General features: G+C 35.2%; 2 protein-coding genes across 2 annotated transcripts in view; one reads left to right on the top strand and one right to left on the bottom strand.

Moving 5' to 3' along the window:
- Positions 1 to 1,626: 1,626 nt before the first annotated feature.
- LOC134842307 (uncharacterized) lies at positions 1,627 to 10,251 on the top strand. Its single transcript, XM_063858581.1, has 5 exons — positions 1,627 to 2,032; positions 4,502 to 4,774; positions 5,306 to 6,414; positions 8,948 to 9,105; positions 9,634 to 10,251. The coding sequence occupies exons 1-5, from the start codon at positions 1,936 to 1,938 to the stop codon at positions 10,139 to 10,141; spliced, it is 2,145 nt and encodes a 714-aa protein (XP_063714651.1). The 5' UTR covers positions 1,627 to 1,935; the 3' UTR covers positions 10,142 to 10,251.
- Positions 10,252 to 12,727: 2,476 nt separating this feature from the next.
- The window catches only part of LOC134841882 (peroxisomal biogenesis factor 3-like), a 208,688-nt gene continuing 196,799 nt past the window's right edge, over positions 12,728 to 24,616 (bottom strand). The window contains exons 3-7 of the mRNA XM_063857945.1: positions 20,399 to 20,606; positions 16,576 to 16,810; positions 15,864 to 15,997; positions 14,594 to 14,799; positions 12,728 to 13,271 (exon numbers count right to left, since the gene is read on the bottom strand). Coding sequence (XP_063714015.1) covers positions 12,728 to 13,271; positions 14,594 to 14,799; positions 15,864 to 15,997; positions 16,576 to 16,810; positions 20,399 to 20,606 — 1,327 coding nt within the window. The remainder of the gene's footprint in view (positions 13,272 to 14,593; positions 14,800 to 15,863; positions 15,998 to 16,575; positions 16,811 to 20,398; positions 20,607 to 24,616) is intronic.

The following is a 24,616-nucleotide window of genomic DNA, read 5'->3' as shown; positions in this document are numbered from 1 at the left end:
AGGTTTAGCACCAAGAAGGTTGTTGAAGGATTACTTCAAATTTCATGTCAGTAAATGAAAATTTAAATTTACTGCATAAAATATTTTAAATACAAGGGTTTGTTCCCGTTTACGTCGTACTATCATGTAGCAGAGTGGTCCGATTCCTGATTGTCTTTCGCGCCACGATCTTGGTCTTCTTTCAATACCTGGTATTTCTGGTTTTGTTGGAAAATTTGGTGTAAATTTATTGAGACGTAGAGACATTTCTATTGAATTATCTATTCTGTCTAACACTTTTGCAATTTTGCAATTGTCTAATTCTTTAACCAGTTTTTTCTAAATCTAAGTTAGTTAAGGTCTTGTTCGAGACTTTTGGTCGCACCAGATGAGTTATGTTCTATTGACTGTACTCATAGAGTAATTTCAGATAAGGTACACCGTCTGCTCGTCACGCTATCTTATTTTCGGCCGGATAGATTCGTGCAACTTCTTAGTCTAACACCAATCTTAATCTTACTCTTGTATCTCCTAGTCTCAATAGATCTAGTGTATACTGGTTTATGCGAGTTAGTTGCCAGAAGGAAAACAACTGTATTCTAAGTTTTATTCAAATTGTTCTGGTGCTGAAACTACAAGTAGTTTCAGCACTTACAAATATGTGTAAGTGTTAGAGATGGAATGATTGGTTAGTTATAAACATTTTATTGAGATATTCCATCATTTAATTGGTCTATAAATGCTAGTTATAAAAAATATTCTCTCAAAAACGCATGGCTAAGAAGTCGAATATTGACTGAATAAAAAAAACTAACCCAAGCATAAATTAGCACTTACTTCGGAACACTAAAGTCGGACCAAAAGTCGGAACACTAAAATTGCCACAAAATCGAAAATTCACTACTTTCAGATCATTTTCTGATATAAAAGATAGAAGAGTTCCAGAATTCAAAATTGTGTGTAAATAACACTCGGCGCCTTAATTTGAAACACAATTTGAGAACATTCAATGGGTTAAGAAAAAGCAACCGATAGAATAACAATAGAAAAAGAACCAACAGAACAAAACACCATTCAAGAAAAAGAAAAAATTGCGAAAACCTTCAAAGCGATCGAATCAACCCAAACTCACAGAAAACTAGATATGAAAATTGTACCAAAGCTGCTGTAACAATTCACCCGAATAGTTGCTGGATGGTTAAATTGTTAGTAGAAGTTTGTTCAAAATATATTTCTCTGAATTAACGATTACTCAGATTATGACAATCAGAACAAACGCAAAACAACACATTTTGACCGAAAACCACCATGTTGATTGAAATCATACTCGACCCGTTTCTGTACAAAGCAGACGAAAACAACACAGACCGGTACAAAATAGTCGATCTTTTTTATTCTAGTCTGACCCTAATTCGACAACTATATAGTTGGACCTTGATATGTCCCTCAGACTGAAAGTGAGTATGTTGCCTCGCAGAATATCTTCCCACTGCAGTCGGGTTTCTTCTTCCGACCAGTTGTTTCTGGTCAAATTTCGATCAGTTAGACAATGTGCATACTGTTTATATTTAGTCAAATCGTCTTCTCATACAGGAAAAGCTTGACGTAGTTAAAACCGATATTTATATAGAAAGAAACAACCGCAAAAACATTGGCATGGTAACGCCAAAGCAATGATAACATAAAAAGCTTTGCTCGTTATTTCCTCCTTATGTTAAAGCTTATGTTAAAGCAAAAAAGTGCGAATTTACCCCACAAATTAAACCTTGCGTATTTGCCTTTATCAATTATATTATAATTGGTTCTTCAGAAAAAAAAAACAATCGAATGCTGCAAAAATTTGTCACACCATTATATCCAAGGGGCAAACAACTTTACTTTATCTTCTTAAATATTTGGTTTTTCCTGTTCATCTGAAATATTTGATACTCAAAGTAAATAGAATATACTTTGGAAATGTCGACGAAACAAGTGTTTCTGAGTCACTGCGTCTCTTCGGCAGGCGAGGAAGCAGAGTCCCTTCACGAACACTTAACATCCAGCAACTATTCGGGTGAACTGTTACAGCAGCTTTGGTACATTTTATTCAAAGTAGTTAAAAATTTGGACTAATTTCATTTATACCTCAACTTGAAAACTACAAATAGTTCACATAGTTAAGTAATCTTTGCTTTAAAAACTGGAATATAAACTCCGTGATAAAATAGAATCACAAAAAAATCTAGGCCGGCAGAATAGTCCGGTTATAATTATAAGAAAAAGCAAAAAGCTTCTTTTTAGAGAATGTTTAGTATTTTCTTTCGGTCAAGTTTAAATTTCACCTGAACCACCTGCGAAAAAAAGAATTGCAGATCAAATGCCTCGAAGAGCACAATTTCGGAACATTGTTTTCCTCGATACTATAATAATCTATTTATTTGTCTTGAGTTTTTAAGTACAAAGTATAATTTTGCTTCATGTATGAACACTTATTCTCTCGAGTTGATGTCTTTGAAATCATTTTTCGTTTCTCGTCTATAAAGAGTATGAGAGAAAAAAAAACAATTAGTCTTTCTATTTGTATTTTCAATGCCTCCACATCTTTAACTTATTGTTAAAACTTCGTCTACACATAATTTTTAACCTACCGAAAAAAAATCACCGAACTCGTTATTATCCAGTATATACAACTTTCTGAATTTTTGCTGATGGTTTTTCAATTGTACTTCCTTCAAATCCACAAAAATGTTTTTAAAAATTCGTCCCAAGAAAAGAGCTTGTTGAAATGTGTTTTTATACTCCTGACAAGCATTTTCTTCCTTTGTTCACTCTGTAACTTTTGAAATTTTCAACTTTACGATTCGTTAATTGTAATAAAAATTTCAGCAAATGATATAATTTTGTTCTATCTTTCAACCGTATGTTTCTCTTCAGACTTCACTAGGTAATTCCGTCGGTTCATGAACGTGTAAGTCTTTTAATGAGTACAGACTATGCCGAATTCATAACTCGCGCACGCTTTCTTCAGATTTGCCTCGTAAAAAGGATTCTAATTAACTTATTTTCTAAGTAAACTCCATTCTGTCATACTCTCAACGTGAGCTTCGTACAGAGGCAACTTACTTTTGTGTTGAAAAACTTCTTAAATTAATACATCTTTCCTACTAATTGAAGAAGTGTTTTGCCTTTTGTTTCAATGAAAGCGGTTTTTTATGCTAATTTTTCATCCAAAGTATTGCCCAAGTTTTTAGTTCTAATTTTGAAATGTATATCATCTTAGAGCTAAATCTGGATCCCTCGATGCTTGAGAGAATTTACATAGTATGACTGTGTTTTGTTTAAATTCACTTTTGTTAGACACATCTTCAACTTTTTTTCTCATGTGTTCTAAAACAGAGAAAATTGGAGTATAAAAGGTTGTATTATCAGCAAACATTATTATCTTTTTTGTTTTGAAATACATTGAACTTGTCTTTTTAATACAAAATGAATAAAGAGGACAGCCGGTTGCTGTGCAAGTAGCACAGATCGTAGCGACCATGTTGAAAAAAAAAAACTAAACACTGAAAAAGGTATATTTTCTATTCCTTTCTGAACATTTAAGTCGTATTTAGCTCGACGTGGGATTCGAGAGTTATTAAAATGCGTAGAAACTTTGTGAAATAGACAAAATTGACAATTTTTTTTCTAAAAAATGATAATCGAAAAAAGAAAAAATAATAAATACTCAAAAGAAATTCAAACTTATTTTCCAATATCTTTGCACAAAATATATTTTTTTGGAACTTTTTAATGACACCGAAGCACAAAATTTTACATTCAAAACAAAGTTTTTTTTGGTAAATATAAATTTTTTCAGACTAAAGGATTAATAAAAGTATATTTTCATATGACTATTGATACTCGATTGCTTCACTCGCTCGAAAAAAGACAAAAATCAAACTTAAAATCGGTTTTTTGCGACACTGAGAACTTATTTTAAAGTTTCTAAGGTCGTTGGAATCACGCCTGAAAAGTCGTTAATACAGTTTATCACTCAACCCAGTCCGATAATTATTTGTGGTACCTGATTTTGCGTAAAAAATACTAAAACACACCCGAATATAATGCTCCTCCCCATTTTCAAGGGTTGGAAGAATAATGGTGCTAAAACTGATCCCTGTGTAAGTCCTCAATTAACCAATTCTAATTTGGACTTTTTTCTCCCACCATGACAAGTTGGTTGCTGCCTGTCAAATAAGATTTCAATAATTCTCCCAGCCCGTATTCATGGCGTTCGTGAATACTGAAAAAAAAATTCGTGAAATTCTTCTTCCAACACGAACAACAAAAATAACAAATATAATACATCACTCGATTCCAACTGGAATTTAAAATTTGGGTCGACTGCTCAAAACTTTCAAGAAAATTTACACTCAGAATCCAAAATTTTCTGTCATTTTTCGCAAATGATCAATTCATCAATTCAGTTGTTTAATACACCAGAAAAAGATTAATTAGGTCTGAAATGTACCACCTATTGTAACACTTCGTCGCAATTCAGTTTTCATATGTTCTGAGATGTCGGCCGGCGGAGACTTCCGACAATCGATCATTTCGAACGCGGCCAACTGCAAAGTGATGGTCGTGTTTCTGGATGAGAATTGGGCGAACAGTGGCGAGTGTAGATCTGAGTTCAACTGTGCCTATTCTGTGTTTAACAAGAAAGGCTCCCCCCAATTCATTCCTATCGTGATCGGAGGCTTCCACTGGATTGACCCCCAAATATACCCCACAGCACACTGCATAACATCCAACTTCCACTGTCTGGTTAAAAGTACGAAAGATTCCTACAACCGACCAAACTTTCAAACCATATTTTAAGTCAAGTGACTAAAATTTTACTTGTTTAAGAATTATCATTTTCATCATATTAAGAAATTTATCATCAGAAAATTTCCATAAATAGTTTTCAGAATTATAGAACTCACTGAACAAAATTTATTCATTTGAGAATAACATTTACCAAACTAATGTTCTGGCCCCTTGAATTTTCATTTTTGTATAAGTAGAATTATTTGAAACTCAGAGTGTTTTAGCAGCTATTAAGTTGTTCAAAAAGGCTAGAGAAAAAGTTACAAAATTTACTGAAGTTATAGTTTTCATTAAAAATCATAACTTATTTGTTCTTTTTATCAGTCACATGAGCTAAGTTAGAGTAGGAGCAGAAACAATTGAGTTTCAGTCGATTTTAGTAACTGCTATTTTGTAAATCTTTGAGAGCAAAAACGAATGTTCCAATTGATATCATGAGTTTTTGACAGCAATGTAGTAATTGTTATTAAATTGTGTGGTTGTTGTTTTGCAGACGAGCGACAGAGCTGGGATGAGATATTCCGGCTGATCGTGAACAAATCAGACTGCATAATAGCGGAAATGGAGGGATGTGAGCTGAATGAACCTTTGGATCCACAACGTCGGATGTTCCAGGACTTCGTCACTTGCGAGATATGTCAGGACATGTATGATGACCCACGACTCATGCCCTGTAACCACACATTCTGCAAATCATGTCTCGAAGAGTGGCAACAAAAAAACGGCGATGACTCATCCTTCCCGTGTCCGAAGTGCAGAATAGTATACGTCGGGGAAGTGGATAAATTAGCCGAAGACTTGCGAGCGAGTCAGTTAGTCGAAAGAATTGTTCACCCCGACATGATCCAAAAGTCGGAGTTTCAGAGTCTGGGATCCATGCCGACAAGCATGACTAATTTGTACTGCGACGATGATTTAGCCGATTGGCTCACTAAAAACAAGCTTCCGAAACAAGTCACAAAAGCTCTGTTCGAAAACGGGTTCCAATTTTTGGACATAGTCCTCGAAATGACTGCATCCGATGTTAAGAAATTGGGTCTGAAAACTGGTCACGAGAGAAAACTGCTGAAGTGCTTGGGAATCAGGAAACATTCTTTGGCTAACGTGAAGCTTCCAACAACAGAAGAATTGACCGATACGTTCAAGAAATCTTTGTCAAATATAACTGAAAGATTCACTTCTAAGGAAGACGTAATCGAATGGAAGCTAGTCAAGGATTTGTACGATGATAGAATCATTAGCACTGGCACCAACCCGGCAGATTCCGCCAAATTTTGGGCTTCTCTTTCTAAGGCCAGTTTCGACAAAATAATTCAAACCGTGAAAAAGCAAGCAAATATTGTTTTACACGACCAAGAAATGTGCGACTCGTTAAAAGCCGAATGCTTGCATGAAGCTGCGATGGTTCTGTGCGATGCGGGTTCGTATGAACAAGCGAAGTTTTTCATCAAAAAAGCGATAAGTTTCGAGGAAAATGAGTCAAAAGAACTGGAGATGAAAGTGCTTCTGGTGTTCGCCAAGAACAACAGTTTAAAGATTTCAATCTGGGAGGGTCTTTCTGTGCTGGCAGAATGGACAAACTGGGAATCAAAAAAAGTGAATGTAAGAACTTTGAAATAACTGGCATCGTAATAAACAAAAGTATGCATTTAAGTAAACGGGTATCAAACAAGAGTAACTCAGCGCTGAGAATGCGAACAAAACATATCGACCAAATTTATCTTTTCAAAAAAAAAACAATTACGAAAAACCGAAAAAAAAACTATTTCAGTTTTAAGTAAAACCATAGATTATAATTATCGGTAGAGCAACAATTCGCAACAGGCTCCGATTCGCTCTGCTTCGCTAACATTTGGCTCGAGAGGTATACTGCAAGTGAATTAGATCGCCATTTAATCTATTGTTACGAATTTTAGCATGTTGCGAATTGTCGGCTAAAAATTTTATGCTTTTAAACCATTAGAAAACCATTCATATGATTGAGAATGAAAAAATTTAGAAAAAAAGCCTGCACTTGAAAGCCGCACTTGAAAAGTTGACCAATAATTGAAAACATAGCCAACAGACAAATTTCCAAGAAAGAAATTCATGGCCATAAAGCTCTCTAAATTTATGATTGGCACGTTTTTGATAACAAATACAACCCAGTTTTAGAAAACTGGATAAATAGGCGATCTTTTTGTTTCGCTGAGAAATCAGAAATTCAAATACCCCATTTTCGAAACTAATATTCAATCACGTTTTTGGTAACCTTTATAGTTTTGCTGTTCGATTGTGGAGTTTACCTTCCTTTTAACAAAAAAAAGAAACTGAACCTAAAAAGAAATTAAAAGTCAAGCCGCGAAAAAATAAATTTATAAATTTGAGTCTGAACAAATTAAAAAAAAAAGAGCAACCCTAATCGCAACCAATGTAAGAGTCTGAAATAAGTTCTTTGCCTTCTGAAAAGAAACCTTTTTTTCCTTCAGTTTATGAACCGTGAGGCACCGTTTAATAACCGTGAGGCTACAATTCGTCGCAAACGACAATTGGTAGCAAGCGAAGTGTCTTAGCATTTGAAAAACCGGCAACTCGTAGCATTTGAAAAAGCGACAATTTGTAGCATTTGTAGCAATTTTCATTATTCATAGCAGGCGACAATTCATAGTATTTGGAAAAGCGACGAATACTTGTGCAACTAATTCAAATTGATTAAGCAATGCACAGCAACAAAAAGGCATGCCTTAGCTGGTTTGGGACTCGATATGCAATGTTTCGCGGAACTTCCAGTCAAAAAAACCTCGCCATGTGACCAATTGCCTTGCAACCAATTGTCGCTGTTTGTTCCGACCATTGAAAATGGAGAGGAACGTTGTTTTCGGGTGTTTTAGTTTTTTTGTTTTCCACGCAAAATTAGGTGCCACAAATAATCATCGGACTGGATTCAGTGATACATCATTAGAGCTTATTTTATCATGAGTTGAAGGAAATTAAAATTTTTCAAAAAATTTTGCCAGTGTCGAGAAAAACCGGTGGGAAACCGCTAATTTCGAGTGAGCGAGCAGGCTTACATCAGTTTTTTTATTAGCCTAAAGGCTTACAATTGCTTAATTTAGGCGGTAAACACTTAGTTTATTTCGACTAAAGTTAGTTTTTTTTAGTATTTTAGCGCCTTTTTGGAAACAAAATTGACAAAAACTCAAAAAAACTGCTAAAAAACAGAAGTATTTTGAAATTTTTTTTCTTGATTTGTTTTTGTTTTTCTAAAGAACTTTCCACAATAATTGTTTACTAATATGCTTATTTTACTATGACTATCAAATATGCCTAAACTGTAGCTTTTCGTTGAGATCCTTTTATCACAACACGCAGGAAAAATATGTCTATAATTTGAAAAACGTTTTTTGTTGTATTTGTGTAAGACTATGGTCGGAACATTCTGTGCTACTTGCACAGTAACCGGCCATCTTTTTGTTCCGACGATTGAAAATGGGGAGGAAATTTGTATTAGGGTGTGTTTTAGTTTTTTCTTCTTGTTTTCCACGCGAAATCAGGTACCAATTAATTATCGAACTGGGTTGAGTGATATATCCTTCAATAAGGTTTATGCGAGCTCTGAAGTACCGGAAACTGGATAAGAAATCGCACTCTTAATCCATTGTCCTCTCACTGTTGGGAAATGGTCGAATCAGGGAGCCACAATACATCATTGATTATGATTATTAAAGCAAAATTGACAAAAGTGCTAATGAATTTTTCTCAATTAAAGTACTTCATTGACAAAATTCATTATTATGTGATAGGAGAAAAAATGCTCCTTCTCCGTTTTCAAACCAAAGGGAAACCAAATGCTTTGTTTGGTCAAAAAGTTGAAAATCTCTAAAAACCTTATTTATTGTCGAGAAAATTGTCAGAGTTTTTGGTGGTTTCTGACATTTGAAGTTCGTCTTAAGCACAAGTAAATAGCATACAAAGGCTAGAAATTAGCCAATGTTCAGTTAAAATTGTGAAAAATTGAAGAAAAAACCAAATAGTTATCTGACAATAACTATTGATTCTTGATTCTTAGAATGGACTCGACTTTCAATATTTTATCAGATTAGGAGTAATGTTATTTGCCAAATCAATTTTGTAATGAGAGTTTTTCAAACTTTAGGAAGGTGTGAAGAAAAAGTACAAAAAGGTAGTGAAAATATGCGATGACGTCATTGAGAAGAACAAGAAAGAAGAGAGTATTCTTCTGTCACTTCCAAAGCTGTGCAAGTTGCTCATCATGAAGGCTTATGCCTTCCAGGTCATGCTCAAGGGAGACAGGTAAATATCGATATAGAATTCCAGAAAGGAAATCCAAATCCAGATAAGAAATTCACAAACTTCATTTTAACTCAACAACAAATAAAATCACAGAGACGAAGTAGTTCTTCGCAAACCTTGCAAATAACAAGGACCAATGTCTGACCAAAAACTTAGGCTGAATGTAGTGAACACAAACTTCGAATATTCTAAAAACTTCTAAATTGACAACACAAGCAACCATTTAAACCTGAAACCTTTTACATAACCTTAAAATGATGCAGACCGCATAACAGTAGGTGGCCATTTGGACATTGCTTACTACCTTTGCTAATGCCCAGAAAAATTCACGGGTCCTATATCCTTCTATTTGCAAACAAATATACATATCAATATCGATTTTTAAGCGCATAACTTGCGGATTTTTGAGAGTTGATTTTCGAATTTTTGCAGTTTTGGAATCTTAATTTTCGCAAGCAAACATAAGATGCTATTGATACAGATTGAATAACTTCTAAACTACTTTCCAGTAAGTTTTTTGGTATTAAGGGATGAAGATGTTATTGAAGATGCTCAGAAGAGTTTGACCGAGGCATATGAGATCTGTGACAACATCGGCGACAACGGACTTCGCGCTGAGGCAAAAATGACCGAAGCGCTTCTCATCCTCAGACGGTTGGACACGGCTCAAACCGAGAGCCTCATTTTGCTGCTTCATGCACGCAATCTATGCCGAGAAACATACGGCGAGTTTACGTTTCTGATGGCTCGAATCTACAAAAACTTGGGCGTATTTTTCAAACTTCAATCTGAAAGTCAAAACGCGTACGAATGCTTCCGACGAACATGGCTGATCCGCCGACAGATACTCGGTCCGCATCATCCAGCGACCCGTGACTGTGCGTCGCGACTCTCCCTCGAGTTGAAAGACGAAGCGAGCGAACTTAACGAGGCACTCCCGTCCGAAGAGCAGGAGCCGAACGAGAGAGACCGAGAGTACTACAAGCGCATCGCGTTTCTCGACGAACTGACTGTTTTTTACGAAGATTCCATGTGAGGAAATTTGAAGAACTAACAAAAGAAGAACTCACAAAACGGCTGTTTACGCTGTAAAATCTTACATTTCATACCTAGAAAAATATACTCCCTTAAAACCTTCCATTTTAAAACCATTCCTTTCCGACTGTTTCAAAAACTGCATCTCAAGAGCGAAGTAATCGAGTTGATATTGAAAAACAGCAGTTATCTATTTATAGCAAAAATTAACTCTAGTAAAAACTGAGCGTAAATGAAGTAAAAGAAAGTGCCGTAAAAATTGGCGAGCAGCTCTTTTCTCAGACTGAAACCTTGAACTTAAACTCAAACCTTGGAATAAACAGTCGATAAAACTGCATCTCTCCCTCCAGTTGTTTGTTCTTCCTCAGACATCTATTTAAAATTAGCATCTGAGAGGTTTTATGGAGAAAAAAAACTAAATAAATTATTATTTTTTGGTTCAAATCTTATGAAAAAACTTGTGAAGGAAAAACAGTTTGAAATACTTTTTACTTGTCAAGAAATTTCAGTTCAATTCATAGAGCAATTTTCATTAGGGCGAGAAAACACAGACGCGAAGCGTATACCGCACATAGCATTGCGATCTAGCAGTCAAAAGGTAAAATGAACGCCAGTAAGTCGAAAATTGTCGAAAAACCAAGATTACAAACAATTCACAATTTTGTCTCGAATGATGTTCACTTCAAGAAAACACGTCCAGCAACAAAATTGACGGCATTAAATAAATATTTAGAAATAATTATTAAGCAACTGGGCCGACGAAAAACAGGTAAACTCACGTTGCGTCGAAAACATAATCAGTGTCATGAAAACTTTTGAGCTATCAAGTTCTGAAAATCTATGACTATCGTGAGAGAAAAATTGAGGGAGGGCAAAAAACTGTGTTTTCCTTTAAAGGACGCAAAATTAGGCCAGTAAACCGATCAATTATAAGCCAATACCATTTAGGCCTAAAGAATTTTTAAGCAAAAAAAAAAACAAAATGTACTAACTTCGGGGTAGCAACTGCCATAAAAATTGATTTTATCTTAAATCAAGCTATAAAATGATTTTAAAAAAACAAATTGTTAATCCGAAAACTTTCTTTATTCCGTTTTGATTAATAACGGCAAGCGTATAAAAAATCAAAATATTGAATGACTCACAGACTGGGAAGTTTGACATTACTTTTACACAGAACATAGCCAAGATACAGGTGCAAAAGTTTCAATGATCACTAGGAAACAGAAAATGACTGACTTATTCTTTTGATTAAAATTCAAACTTTCCATTTTCTAACTTGAAAATTCATGATCTTAAAGCTCTCGGAATTTCAGAAAAAATTATGACTGACACTTCATAAAACTGGCGCAACAGTTAAAGTTTTCATTCAGCTGGGAAATCTATAAACTGAGTTCACATTCATAACTAGAAATTGGGGAAGACCTATTACCAGACCGACCTATTTGATCGATATATAAAGTTACACCGTAGTGTATAGTTTAAGACAATTTTTTCACGGTTTCTCAACGAAAATTTGTCTGTTTGACCGCTTCTTTTGCTAAATGAATTATTGTTTTCTGATCTGAAAAAAGAAAACTTGGTTCCACACTTTGTCTTTCATATTTGGAACAGCAAAATTTGCCTTCATCTGAGCACATGAACCTTAAGAAATTAAAAGTCAAGCCGCAAAAGATGAAATTTCGAATGAACAAAAAAAATAACTACCAAGATCTAATAACCATTTTTTGGAAAATTTCCTGAAAATTTTCAATTGCAAAAAACAACAAGGTCCGACCGAGACTCGACCCCAGACCTTAGGGAAGGAACCTGGAAACGGGAAGGAACCTGGAAAAAGGAAGGAACCTGGAAATTGAAAGGAACCTGGAAGAAGTTGACAATACAAGAAAGTAGTGAACTAGGAAGAAAAGAAGGTAAGAAAAGTTGTTTACGGGAAAAAAGTCTAGCCTCGAGTACAAGACACTTGCTCTCGCAAGTGTAATCAAATTACCGAGTGTGCGCTACTCATATCTGTTTTTATTCAACTTGTGGAGGCGCCAAAAATACCGTGTTGTCAAGGCTTGAAAAATGAGAAAGGAACGCGTTTTGAGACAGAGGAGAAGCTTCATATTGCAAACACAAGCGAGAACATGGAAAAAGCAGCTCCATAAAGTACAAAAAGAAAAGGTAGAAATAATCCTCGAATTAAAGAAAATTTAGTTAACTCTTGGATTCGATCTGCGACCTAGTGTGTTTGATTATGAGTCTCGCACACTAACCTAATCACTCAGCCACGGACTATTAAAATAACAAACACTAGCCACAAGTTAAGCAGAACTGATGCTATAAAATTTCCAATGCTACAGATCTTGATTAGCACAATAGTGCCACCAAATAAGTGAGCACTTTTAATTAACACTTTTATTTGCGAATTAGTTACGAAAAAAATTATTTCTAATACACTTTGCTCGCAAGACCGCTAGTGTAAAAAAACGCAATTTTTGAGACCACTGTAAGTCGCCATGAAACTATAAGCAGCTAAAGTTTGGTGGCCATGTTACAAAAATGCTTTGAGAATGAAGATTTATTAAAGATCTATCAAATCATATTAATCAGAAACGAAAGCTTCATATACATTTTCGGAGAATAGTTTCACAGTTTTGTTCAAATGTATGCTCATTAACAGGCAGTTTATGTGGTGATCGTACTGGCATAAAGTATACAATTGAGCGTCCAAAACTGGAATCCATTTGGCCATCGGCATGTTAACATTAGAATTGTCATCGAAAAAATTTGCACTATTTTCGTTCCCGTCTTTTTGCACTTGATCAACAACAGAATGCTCGGCCAACGTTCGTATTAAATACGACAAACTATTCTCGGTTAACTCGATTACAGTCGCCGAAAAGTCGGTAAGGTTTAGAATTTCTCTCGTATGATTCAAAAGAGTGGACAAGTTTAGTTTGCGTCTGTTTCGTTGGGATTGCATTGATTTTGGGAATAGATACTTCGAAAGGGACATTTGGCGTAAAAAGAGGTATGACTGCACCATGGATGATTGCTTGCGGCTAGTTTTCCTGCTGCAGTTGGGTGCTTCATTCGCACTGTCGCCACTTTTATTGTCGATAGAGAGGTCTGACCCAGATTCAATCCTACAACAGATTTCATTTCTACTTGAAATAGCACTAGTCCTAAAACAACAACGATAGCCGCTTGTTGCGCAAAAGTCGCATAGAATGATCCGACTAAACGTTGAACAAAGAAAAAATTTAATTTTTTTTTTCATTTTTTGCTTAAAATTTTTCTTTTATTTTTTTTTAATAGAAAGCGATTAAATTAAGTATCAAATGTATAAATTCTAGGAATTCAAAGGCTAATCATTTTGTTAACATTATATTAGAATACAATTTGGAGGAAAAGTGCCAAATGAAGCTCGGTTTCTCAGATTACTGTACTCAGATGCAGATTAGTCGGAGCATTCTGTGCTGCCTGTAGAGCAACCGGCTATCATTATTTAAAAAATAATACAGAATCTAAGCCAAACACCAACGTAAAACCAATACCAACAGAAAATCTACAAACCTTGCAGATTGTCTGGCAAAACAAAAAGCGAGTCAAATGAATCCAAATTAACCATTAAGTCTAGACGCTTAACATGAATGTGGCGCTTCCTTCACCCCATAATGAATTAGACAGCTAGCTTAGAGGAAGAACATCTTTGATAATCTTTTTTTTTAAATCATCACGACTTAATTTTATTGTTCCTCCGACCGCTTCAGGGTGTTTATATTACGAGAATCTTTAGGGCATTGAGTCACAGATGGAGGGAATCCAGAGTCATCCGCCTGCTCAAGGTGGGACCGGCTACGACAAAATGGATGACATCCTCTTACCCCACAGTTGGTTCTGCATTGAACAGGACCGGGGGCCAAAAATATGGCATCGAGTTTGGTATCATATTTAAGCCTTTTCAGTCAAAAAGTTCCACTGTCGAACTAAATTTGCATCAGACTATCCTATGAGACAAAAAAATCGATTTCCTGAGAAAAATCAGCACGACCTATTTATATGTTTTCATTGCGTTCATTGACTCTTCTATAAAAAATTATCCTTGAAAAAATCCCTACTGCGAAAACTAAGCCGAGAAAAATAAGTAAACATGAAATTTCGAAGATTAACATTTTGTTAAAAAGGAAATTTCATATTTGCAAAAAAAAGGTCCCGTCTGGACTCAAAACCCATGGCTTTGTCGCCTCAAACATCGGTTTTATTTTTGGATCAAATGGGCAGAATCAGTCATCATTCTGCCCAAACGTTCTCAAAGTCTGACACCCAATTGGAAGCGTTGTTCATTCCAATTGCTTCTATACAGATTATGAAAAGTGAATGAAAACTTTATGATGAAATGAGTTTTAAAGTTTGCGCATTTTAAAAGCATCTATTGAGAACAAATATAAAATTAGATTTCACTCACTCCAAGGCAGCTTTTGAGGTTGCGGGTGGCTGGGTCTTAGTAGTCTGTCTCATAAGGATATGAGTGAACTTTCCAGAGGGCTGCGTGTAACTGCCTGGTCTGTTATCCTCGGCACTCGAAAGAGACGACTGGTCGTCTAGAATCATGTCGACCTCGTTCTTGATGCTTCGCATGAGAGACTCCACGTTGGAAAGTGTCATTTTGTCCTTCAGCCAGTGATATCGTGTAATTATTTCATTGATTAAGTATAGAAAGATAGAAAAAAAACCTAATTCTCAACTACAAATCTGTGCTTCTTTCAAGTTCTTACAGCAGCCGCTTTGAATAATTATTCGATTTAAGACAAATACGGGCTTTTTCTATTAATTAGAGAATCATAGAAAAATACCAACTTTCTCAGCTATAAATTTGTTCCACTTTCAAATACTCTTCAAATCTTTCAAGTTTAGCTGCTAAACTGATATTATTCTCTGGGAGTCGAAACTTTATATTCAAGTTTTTCTTTTCACGCAAATTAACGGATCCAAAAAAATCTGAGGGATGAAATTTACATGAAAATGACAGGAAAATTACCAAGTTGGATTGGCTCGCCAGTTTCAGCAACTAATCTACAGGCTAGGAACCTAATACTCAGTAAACAGGCTATTGCATAAGAAATTTTTTGAAATTTTCTTCAAGATTTTTTGCCAATAAAGGGAGATATAGCGCTGATTTCAATTATCAGGACAAAATGAACGAAAATTGAATTTCCAAATATGTTTTTCTAAAATTGGTTTTTTGACTTCAGACAAAAAGTTATGAAGGCAAAAATTGCTCACAATATTACCAGAATCAACATGATTTAATTATTTTTGCCAAATTGAGACCAAAATTGTTAAGACCAACTGGTTAAAACCAAAATGATCACAAATATTCATCCTTTTCCTCGAAACTCGGAACATTAAAAAATCAGGGGCGGATCTAGGATTTTCTCGAGGGGGGGGGGGGGGGCGGATTTTCAAAAAAATTTTAGGGTCGGTCAGCAAAAATGGATTTCTTAAAAAAGTACCAAAAGTCTCAAAGGGAAGTACCAAAGAAATCCATTTTCAGCAAAAATGGATTTCTTAAAAAAGTACCAAAATGGATTTCTTAAAAAAGTACCAAAAGTACCATTTCTAAATCCCATTGAATCCACCCCTGGTCCGACATGATTTTGTCAAGTCTGATTTTGACCTAGATATTTTAGTTAGAATATTTGTTAGCTGGACATCACTGCACTGCTCTGCCTTGCCTTGAGGGAAACTGTGTTGAGGTGTTGCCGGACTGTCTTCTCGATGATGTCGAACAGAGTCTTCAGGCCATCGGTGAGGAAGTGTTTCATCTCGGACAAGTAGCTTTTTCTCAACTGCTGGTCATGGACACGTTCTGAACAACCAATTAATGATAACATACCAAGTCAACTTAGTCCAAAACACTTTCGACAGATAAATTGTCTGGTCAATAATAGAAATTTCAGCTCAAAAACTCGGAGAGCACCAAATTGAAAACCTCTGCCTGAGAAAACACGAAACAAGAGATGAGATGAAAACAAAAGGTCCAAGTGGCAGGCGAAAACTCGAATATATCATCTGATTTTTCCAGAACACTAAGTGTGGGACGGGTTTATTGAAAATAAAACAGCTCTGAAGATCTAAAAAAGCACTACAAAAGAGGGCCTAATTATTTATCTCTAATACTAATGAACTTACCTATCAATTCATTTTTCAAAAATCTCTATATTATGGAAACCGATCTATCATATATTGTAGCATCTTTTTACGATCGTTTTTTTTATAATTTCCCCTTCTATGCCAGTATGGATTTTTCTATTCACACAAATACAGAGCTAATGCAACAGCTAAGCGTATGTGAAAATTGAAAAGATTCAAAATGGCCCCTTTTTGCCAAGCGGGTGATTGTAAAATGAATTCCACGCCTGTATCAAAAACCGAACAGCAGCTTACCCTCCCTACTGTGCGCCATTTCATCTGTAATACTTTCAACCTCTCCCGCCTCAACCGGTGACGTCACTAGTGAATCAGCAGACGAAGCGTGTGATGACCTTGACCTTCTCTTATACATTTCACCTGCGAGGATGTTGACCTGTACTCTGACTAGCATGTAGAGTAGCACTACTGAGTAGACGGAGGCCACACAGCGACACACGCAAGTAATCATCAGCTCATCCCAGATTTCCTTCTGAAAAAGACTTCGGCTCTTTTCCACTCCAAACCCCCCCCCCTCCCAACGCCCACATTTCTAAAGGCTCGTTTTCATAGTTGTTTTAATAACGCGATATTATGGCTAAATTTGTGATGTTACGCTGTTGAATATGAAGAACAAATTTACTCGCAATAGTCAGTTTGACCATCAAACATGCCAAATTTCATTGCATAATGATAATTAAAAAAAATTTGTGTAAAAATGGATAAGAGCCTATCTTTCTTCTCTGTCTGACAACTTTTACGGTGTACTTGTTCACAAAAAGAAAGTTCTAAGAACTTTACTGGTGACTATTATTCAGAAATATTTCGCATTTTTCATCAAAATAACTGGCCAATCTTTTTCAGAAAAAAAACCAGATCAAATGTTAACGCAAGAAAAAATAACAGGAGCCCCTTGCCACTTTTTTAAGAAAATTTATGACTTAACTGTGGAAACAAACCCTAGCACTTTTCTAAAGACTGCTTCAATGCCAATTCTAAGGGGAGCGCGCGCCAAAAAAAAAACGGGATTTTTCAGTCAAAACCTTCCAAAAATTTAATTCTTGCATTTTCTTAACTAGGTATTTTTTCAGATTGAACATAGCCAACAGGAGGTTGGAAAAACGTAAAAGCTTAAGGAAACTGAAATATATTGATTGAAAATTTTGAACATTTTTCAACATTTGAAGAAAAAATATACCAGGTTGAATTTCATAAAGCTCGTTGATTTTTTTCATAAAACTAACCCAATCTAAAAAAAACTGGATTGTTAGGTAAATTTTTATTCAGCTGAGAAATCTAAAAAAAATTAAAATCCAATTTCAAAACTAGAAGTCGTTCAAGTTATTTGCGTCATTTCAGCTTTCATTATTGGAGAGCGCAGTTTAACTAACTTTTAGCAGATGAGTTTGAATTGAACCCAAAAAGTGCATGAACTTTATATGATTTGTATGAATACACAAATATGAATATTTCAAAAATTGTATGAATGCACTTTTGAGGTTATTTGAGCATTTTAAAAATTTTTGTCAACCAAAAACACAAAACAATCGCTTCGTTCTTTTACACTTGATAGTATTTCAATTTTAGTTCAGCAGTACATTTTGCAGAAAAATAAGAATTTTATCTTCTAAAAAAATTAATTTTCATGAATAATTTAAAAAATATATATTTATTCTTGCTACCTTTTTTTTCAACGATGTTTGTGATCGGAATTCTGCGTTTTCACGCTGAGCAAACGACTATTAACTTCCTTTTCAGACTCCTTCCCCCACAAATTCTGTGCTTTCTGGTTTATCAATTAATTTTCTGATTAATCAATTACCAAAGGCGTAAGCAAAAAAATTGACACGTACAAAAAATTTAATTTAAAGAACAAATCAAAGTCAAATCGCAAAAAAAATCAAGATTGGGCGCGAACAATCAAAGCAGAAATAACAAAATATTTGAAACAACTTCTCATTTTTAATAAAACTAGGCTGAAGCGGAACCAAATGTATCACACAGGCGAAGCTGCTCTTCACAAACACAAGCGAGAAAACGGCAAGAAGTTTTAAAAGACGAAAACCAAGTGAAATAAGGGAAAAGCAAAAATAAGCATTGAAAATAAAACTTTGATCGTGTATATCAACCTATAACGTTTCCCTCAATATTCAGTTGCCTGTGCATGGCCGAGTATACAAGACAAAACACAGAAACCTTCAAGGTGAAAAAATTGGTGCCAGCAGCTTTAGAATTGACCAGCTGCACGTTAATAAAGCTGTTTCGCAGGAAAATATTAACAGTAGTAGATTCGATACATTCGAAAACACTTGAAAATCATAATAAGGATAGGCGGTTGCAGTGAAACTAGCAAAGAATGGACCGACTACATTTCAAAAAAAAATTTTTTTTCTTAATTTTCAAAAAATTGTCAATTTTAGTGCTTGGTGTAATCAGACAACTAATCAAACGCGTATGAAGCTAGTGAATAGCCATAATCGCCATTTGTCTTGATTTTTTAGAAAACATTTATTAGCAGGAAAGCGCTACCTAAACTTCCAAAACTAGTTTTCTTGTTAACAAATCAATTTTATCGGCCTAAAAAAAGTTAAAATTTCACATAACGAACGCTACTCGATCGCTTTACCTTAAATCATGAATAAAATTTGGCAGAAATCTAACAGGGACAGCTATCCGTCGTCAAGTCAAACATTTTTCAAAAAACGTTCCGACTATTTCTTTCATCAGCCAAAACATAGCCAACGGACAGTTAACAAGTGTCAATGAACGCAATGAAAGAAAATACTGACTTGTTTTTTAACTCTTGAATTTTGACAAAAAAATATATGCCCTTGAAAATCTTCAAATTTCAAGAGCAATTTATGATCGACACTTGTTGATAAAATGATATAATTTGAGAAACGAGGATTCATAGATGTTTTTAAATTTCGCTGGGAAATCTGAAAACTTAAGTCCACGTTCGCAAAAAAAAGTCAATCAAGTTTTTTTGACCTTTACGCTTTTACTGTTCGATAATAGAGTTGGCCATCCTTTAAAGAAAGAAAATGAACGGAACTTGAAAAAAAATCATAACTCAAACAGCGAAAAATCAAATTTCAAGGTGAACAATTTTCAAGACTTATTCCTGAAAATATCGAGAAAAAATAATCTCGATCTATTAAGTGTCTTCACTGATACTTAATTATCAAAAAATCATAATTACAAAAAATCCTCACTTTTTTTCGAGAATAAAAATTGCGCAATATGAGCACATACCAAGGTTTTTAAACGTGTAAGACTTAGGTGAAGTTGCACCTCGCAGAAAATGACATGAAACCTCAAAAGAAAAAATATATAAAAAAACGGTAACGCTTTGAAAAATAAAAAAAACATTGCCGCCTATAGAACTAGAACCGCCGCCCTGCAGAGTTTTTTATTAACCCCCGGTCCAGCTCCCACTTTTCAACCTTGGACCTTATATCCTTGGACATTGAGGTGGCGGATGACACTGGGACCCCTCAAACCATGACCGAAGCGGAATTTGAAACCACGACCTTTGTGTTTAAGGCCGAGCGTCTTATAGCCACTCGCCCTCCAGAGTTAGAATCTAATGTCTTCACGACTGAGCGATAATATCTTGCTTTTACCGAAAGAGCATCACCAATAAAGCGGAAGAAACATGAGCTATTTAATCGCCATAGAGAATTAGAGCTAAGCACATTCATTGAAACTGAGCACTAATTTATGCTTCACTTTTTCCGAGTTTAAAGTAAACTCGTAAAATAACAAGAGTTTTTTGGTGTAAAATTTGTTCGAATTTCAATAAAAAGCCATCACTTAAATATTTTATATCGAAACAATTCTTACAGAGGCTCAAACCAAATCATACAACTCCGTCGGCTCAAACAGACACCTTAGTTTTGCTATAGATGACCAGTAATAATTTCTTTCATTTGATATCACAAGTAAAGCAAGTTGCATTAAATGCTCTACTGATTCTGCTAGACACACTGTATACAGGCAAACGTGATCAGTAGCTGAAACATGTGACAATAACTTTGGAAAAAATGGTATGGGCGATAATTAAAAATCCCTTTCTTACCTTTTTGCGTGGGTTCTCATCCAGGTTGGCTCTGAGCTGCTGGGAGTCGAAAGTTCTGGCGATGATGGTCTGCAAATTGGGTAGGAAGGAGACTACAGTTTGGAGACAAGACTCCTGATTGGCCGAGAAATTACTCGTCTTCCTGCTCATTTCTACCATCTCTTGTAGCTTCTGATCTGCGTGCTGTTCTAATTTGTACTTCGAGTACCTGCACATGATAATCAATTAGATTCAACAACATTATCAGAGGCGTACGAAATATTAACAATTCATAATTTAAAAAAAAAACGGACAGAGGCCTTGTTCGAATCGTATAAAACTATTGACGTCTCGTATTTACTCTTGGTTGACAATCAATGCAACTTAATGAAATCTATCGAAAACAACCCATTTTCAAGAAGCATATAGTATACCTGCAAAATAGCATGTACCCAATATAATCCAACTTTGAAAAACTTACTTGAAAAGAAATGGTTGATGTAAGAAAAAACATAATAAAATTGTAATATTCATTTGTGAAGTAAGTAAAACAAAAAAGATAGCCTTGAAGATTTTATTTTTCTACAAATTTTAAAATCGACGAAATACATAGATAATGTACTATTTCGCGTTAATTCTAATTTTTTATTGAAGAAAGAAAATTAATAGAAGCTGAAAAAAATTAAATTGAAAACCGAACAAAAATTGCCAAAACTCACCCAAAAGCTGACCTAGAAGCAAATATTTTTCGACCAAATGATTCTCCATGAGTTCTAGAACTTTCTCGACTGCGGGTTAGTCAACAGATGAGGATAAGTTTTCGATGAAAGCAGTAATGATATCTGTTTGCAGTGCAAGTAATACAGAATAATCGGACCACAGACATTTCAGCCAAAAATTAAAAGACAAAAAAATTCAACTAGCATGTTCCGACGGGTCTTCAAAAATCCAAAAAACTTTTTTTTTCAAATTAGTGTTGTTTATCTGCGTGCTGTGATAAAAAGATCTGAACAAAAAAAGAACTTAGGCATATTCGACAGTCACAGAAAAATAGCGCAATTGAAAATGACCCAAAAAAACCTCAAATTCAAAAACTTTTCAATTTTTTTGCAGAAAGCTTTTAATTCACATATTGGCGGTAAAAACTCCAAAAACTAACTTTACCCAAGTGAAATTAAGTTTTCCCGGTTTAAACAAAGCATAAATAAGCTGTTGTAAGCCTGCATGCTCACCTTATTAGCTCCACACTGAGAAAGGTTTTCTATGTCGTTCAAATCACGATTCAAAGGGCTTTAATATGATATATCACTCGACCCATTCCGATGATTATTTGTGGTACCTAATTTTTCGTGGAAAACAAAAAGAAAAACTAAAACAAACCCGAAACACATTATCAAAAGGTCGGAACAATTAAACAAAAAAAAACTATATATTTATCATTCGTAACTAAAAATAAACGAGGATAGCCGATTAATGTGCAAGTAGCACAATGTTCCGACCACAGTCTTAAGAAAATACAAAATGTTTTCTCAAACGAAAAAATAGAACTTAGGCATATTTGTGAGTCATAGTAAATTAAGTCAATTGAAAAACAGTTTTTGAAGAAAAATGACTACAAAAATGAAAAATAAAAAATTGAAAATTTCATTAATTTAAAAAAAAAAATTTTGCGGAAAACATATGAATTTTCAAGTTTTTGATTCCAAAAATTGCGCTAAAAAACTCCAAAAACTACCTTTATCTGAGTAAAACTAAGTCTTTACGGCTTAAATAAGCTATTGCAATTACTAACTATCTTACTAATTTGCTCGAAATTAGACCAAAAAATTCAAACCGGTTTTTCTCGACATTGAGAATTTTTTTGATATTTTAAATGTCGTTCAAATCACGACTGAAAGGGATTTAATATGATATATCGCTCAACCCTGTCGGATGATTATTTGTGGTAGCTAATTTTACGTGGAAAAAACTAAAACACACCCGAATCCAAAGATCCTCCCCATTTTCAATGGTCGGAATCAACAAGCTCCGGCTGAAACTCGAACCCCAGACCTTAGAGTGCAAGGGCAACGGCGTTACCTTTAGGTCAAATTGCAAGGAACCTGCAAACTGCTGCTACGATTCGATAATAAAGAAGGCATTTGTAAAGAGAAGACAATAAAAAAAAGAATAATAAAAACGATTCTAGATTCAGATTCCGAGAACTTGCTGTCGTTAGAGGGGCGGATTCAGGGGAGGGGGCGGACGCCTCCCCCCCTCAGGGATTCGACACCCTGCCGACCCAAAGGGTCCCTCATTTGATACTTTTTCAGAAATCCATTTTTGGCCGACCGACCCTAAAATTTTTCTAAAGGCGCCTTTGGCGCCAATATATACTAACTTTGAGGGGGGAGCGCGCGCCAAAAAAAAACGCGATTTTTTTTTGTCAAAATTTTTCAAAAAAAGCCCAAAAACGGCTTTTTTTGACTGTTTTTTCAAAAATTTGCCTGCGGCGCACAAAATTTTATCAAAATAGGGGCAAAACATTGCTTTGGGAGAGCTGGAAAAATCAATTTGGTCGACCTAAAAAAAAAGTCGTCAAAATTTTCGAATTTTTTTCGAAAATCCGCCCCCCCCCTCGCGAAAATCCTAGATCCGCCCCTGTGTCGTTAGTAAACAAAAGTTCCCCCACCATAGCAATGAAATTGTAATTTTCACTTTTAGGGGAAACAATTTGAGGAACAATTTGAGGGAATAAACAAATGATATTAAATTGTCAAAAAGAGCAGCACAGAGAAACTTAAATTGAGCATTTTTGTTGAGCAGTGATTTATGGTACAATGAAAATGCACTGAACTTAAAAACAAAATCACAATTTTTTAAAAACTGATTCAAACACCAATGATTTTACAAAAAAAATAATAGCAAGTCACTAATATTTTGACCTTGAGCTGAAGACATTAATAAATTTCAGATGATATTTAAAATTTTAAACTATTTTGATTAATTTTCTTTAAAAAAATCCCCCACAACCTAAGTAAAGGGCATAGTGATATTAAAAAAACTGCATTCTCCGAACGGTTTCATATTTTGAATGGATTTCATGTCTCGTGATAAGTTCTTCGAATATTTCCATCTCGATATAACTTCTGTGGAAAAAGGAAGCAACTTGATCTATTTTTTGACGAACCGTAGTCCTGGTCAAAGGTTCCGCACCCTTTTTTAATTCCTCGATGACCAGGCAAAAGCAAGTTCAGCCGCCATTTCAACAGGATCTTCGAAGTGCCTGTGAACTATTTGCTGGGCAAAAGGCCTGTCGGACGTTTTTTATGTCAATTGAGTGCCCTGTTAATAGCAGAGTGCCAAGATAAAGCCAGTTGGTTGGCTTTCTCCTTGGCCACTGTTTAGAGATAAGTCTATAGAGTTTTAGTATCTTGCATCATTCGCTGCATTAACATGCACGTGTCTGACCGGCCAACGAACACTTCGCGACTGTTTAGTTCTCGTAGATACCAGAACTGCAGTCACCTTAAATTTTTGCGAGTGCTTCTCACTTTTTCGTGTCTTTATGACCCTGCATAAAAAGCGTTTTGCGACTTCCCTGTTTCAATTCCCATGTAATTTGCCTCCTTTTGTTTTAAGTATGCAATTGATAAAATGATCATTTTTCGATATTTGAGTGCCATTCTATTTTAGTTTTCGATATAGGGAGGTGAAACCTCCTAATTGTGTTAAATGCTGCTATTTTGGTCAAAATTTTCAATCGATTTCACAGAGTTTTTGGATCAAAAACTAAGACAAATTATCAGTGAACAATGTAGAACTCAAATGAATGAACATTTCCATACGTGTTCCTAACACCTTGTGTTTTAAAGTTAAAACTTAAATGAGGGGTAATTTTGAAAAAATATTTTGGCATAGGTTAATTTGGTAATAGTGTAAAATAGTATCAGGTAAATGGGCATAGGGCAGATTGGAATAGGGTAACTGTCCTGCTACCATAAGGATCCGCATAGATCGCATCAATCAAATTTAATCGCCGCTCAGGCGTTATTAGAACGAAATTTGTCACGTCTCAATTGCCCCCAAATAGCCAAACTGGAAGTTGCTAAACCGCGAAAGCTTCACGAAAAATGATGACAGGTTAAATTTGGGCTCAGAGTGTTAAACCATTTATACCACTTTCAAAAAAGTCAAAATTTGTCTGAAGGGAAAAAACCGCATCGAGCACAAGTATTCCATTCTTTCTTCCAAAGCAAT

The sequence above is a fragment of the Symsagittifera roscoffensis genome, chromosome 3 (assembly GCF_963678635.1).
Source record: "Symsagittifera roscoffensis chromosome 3, txSymRosc1.1, whole genome shotgun sequence".
NCBI classification, from domain to species: domain Eukaryota; kingdom Metazoa; phylum Xenacoelomorpha; order Acoela; family Convolutidae; genus Symsagittifera; species Symsagittifera roscoffensis.
This window is presented reverse-complemented; position numbering and strand designations above follow the sequence as displayed.

Bases quoted from the DNA above. Each gene is read 5' to 3' on its own strand.
- LOC134842307 (XM_063858581.1), top strand. From the start codon at position 1,936: ATGTCGACGAAACAAGTGTTTCTGAGTCACTGCGTCTCTTCGGCAGGC. The intron at 4,775-5,305 runs GTACGAAAGATT...GTTGTTTTGCAG, and splicing joins CTTCCACTGTCTGGTTAAAA to ACGAGCGACAGAGCTGGGAT. The intron at 6,415-8,947 runs GTAAGAACTTTG...TTCAAACTTTAG, and splicing joins GGGAATCAAAAAAAGTGAAT to GAAGGTGTGAAGAAAAAGTA.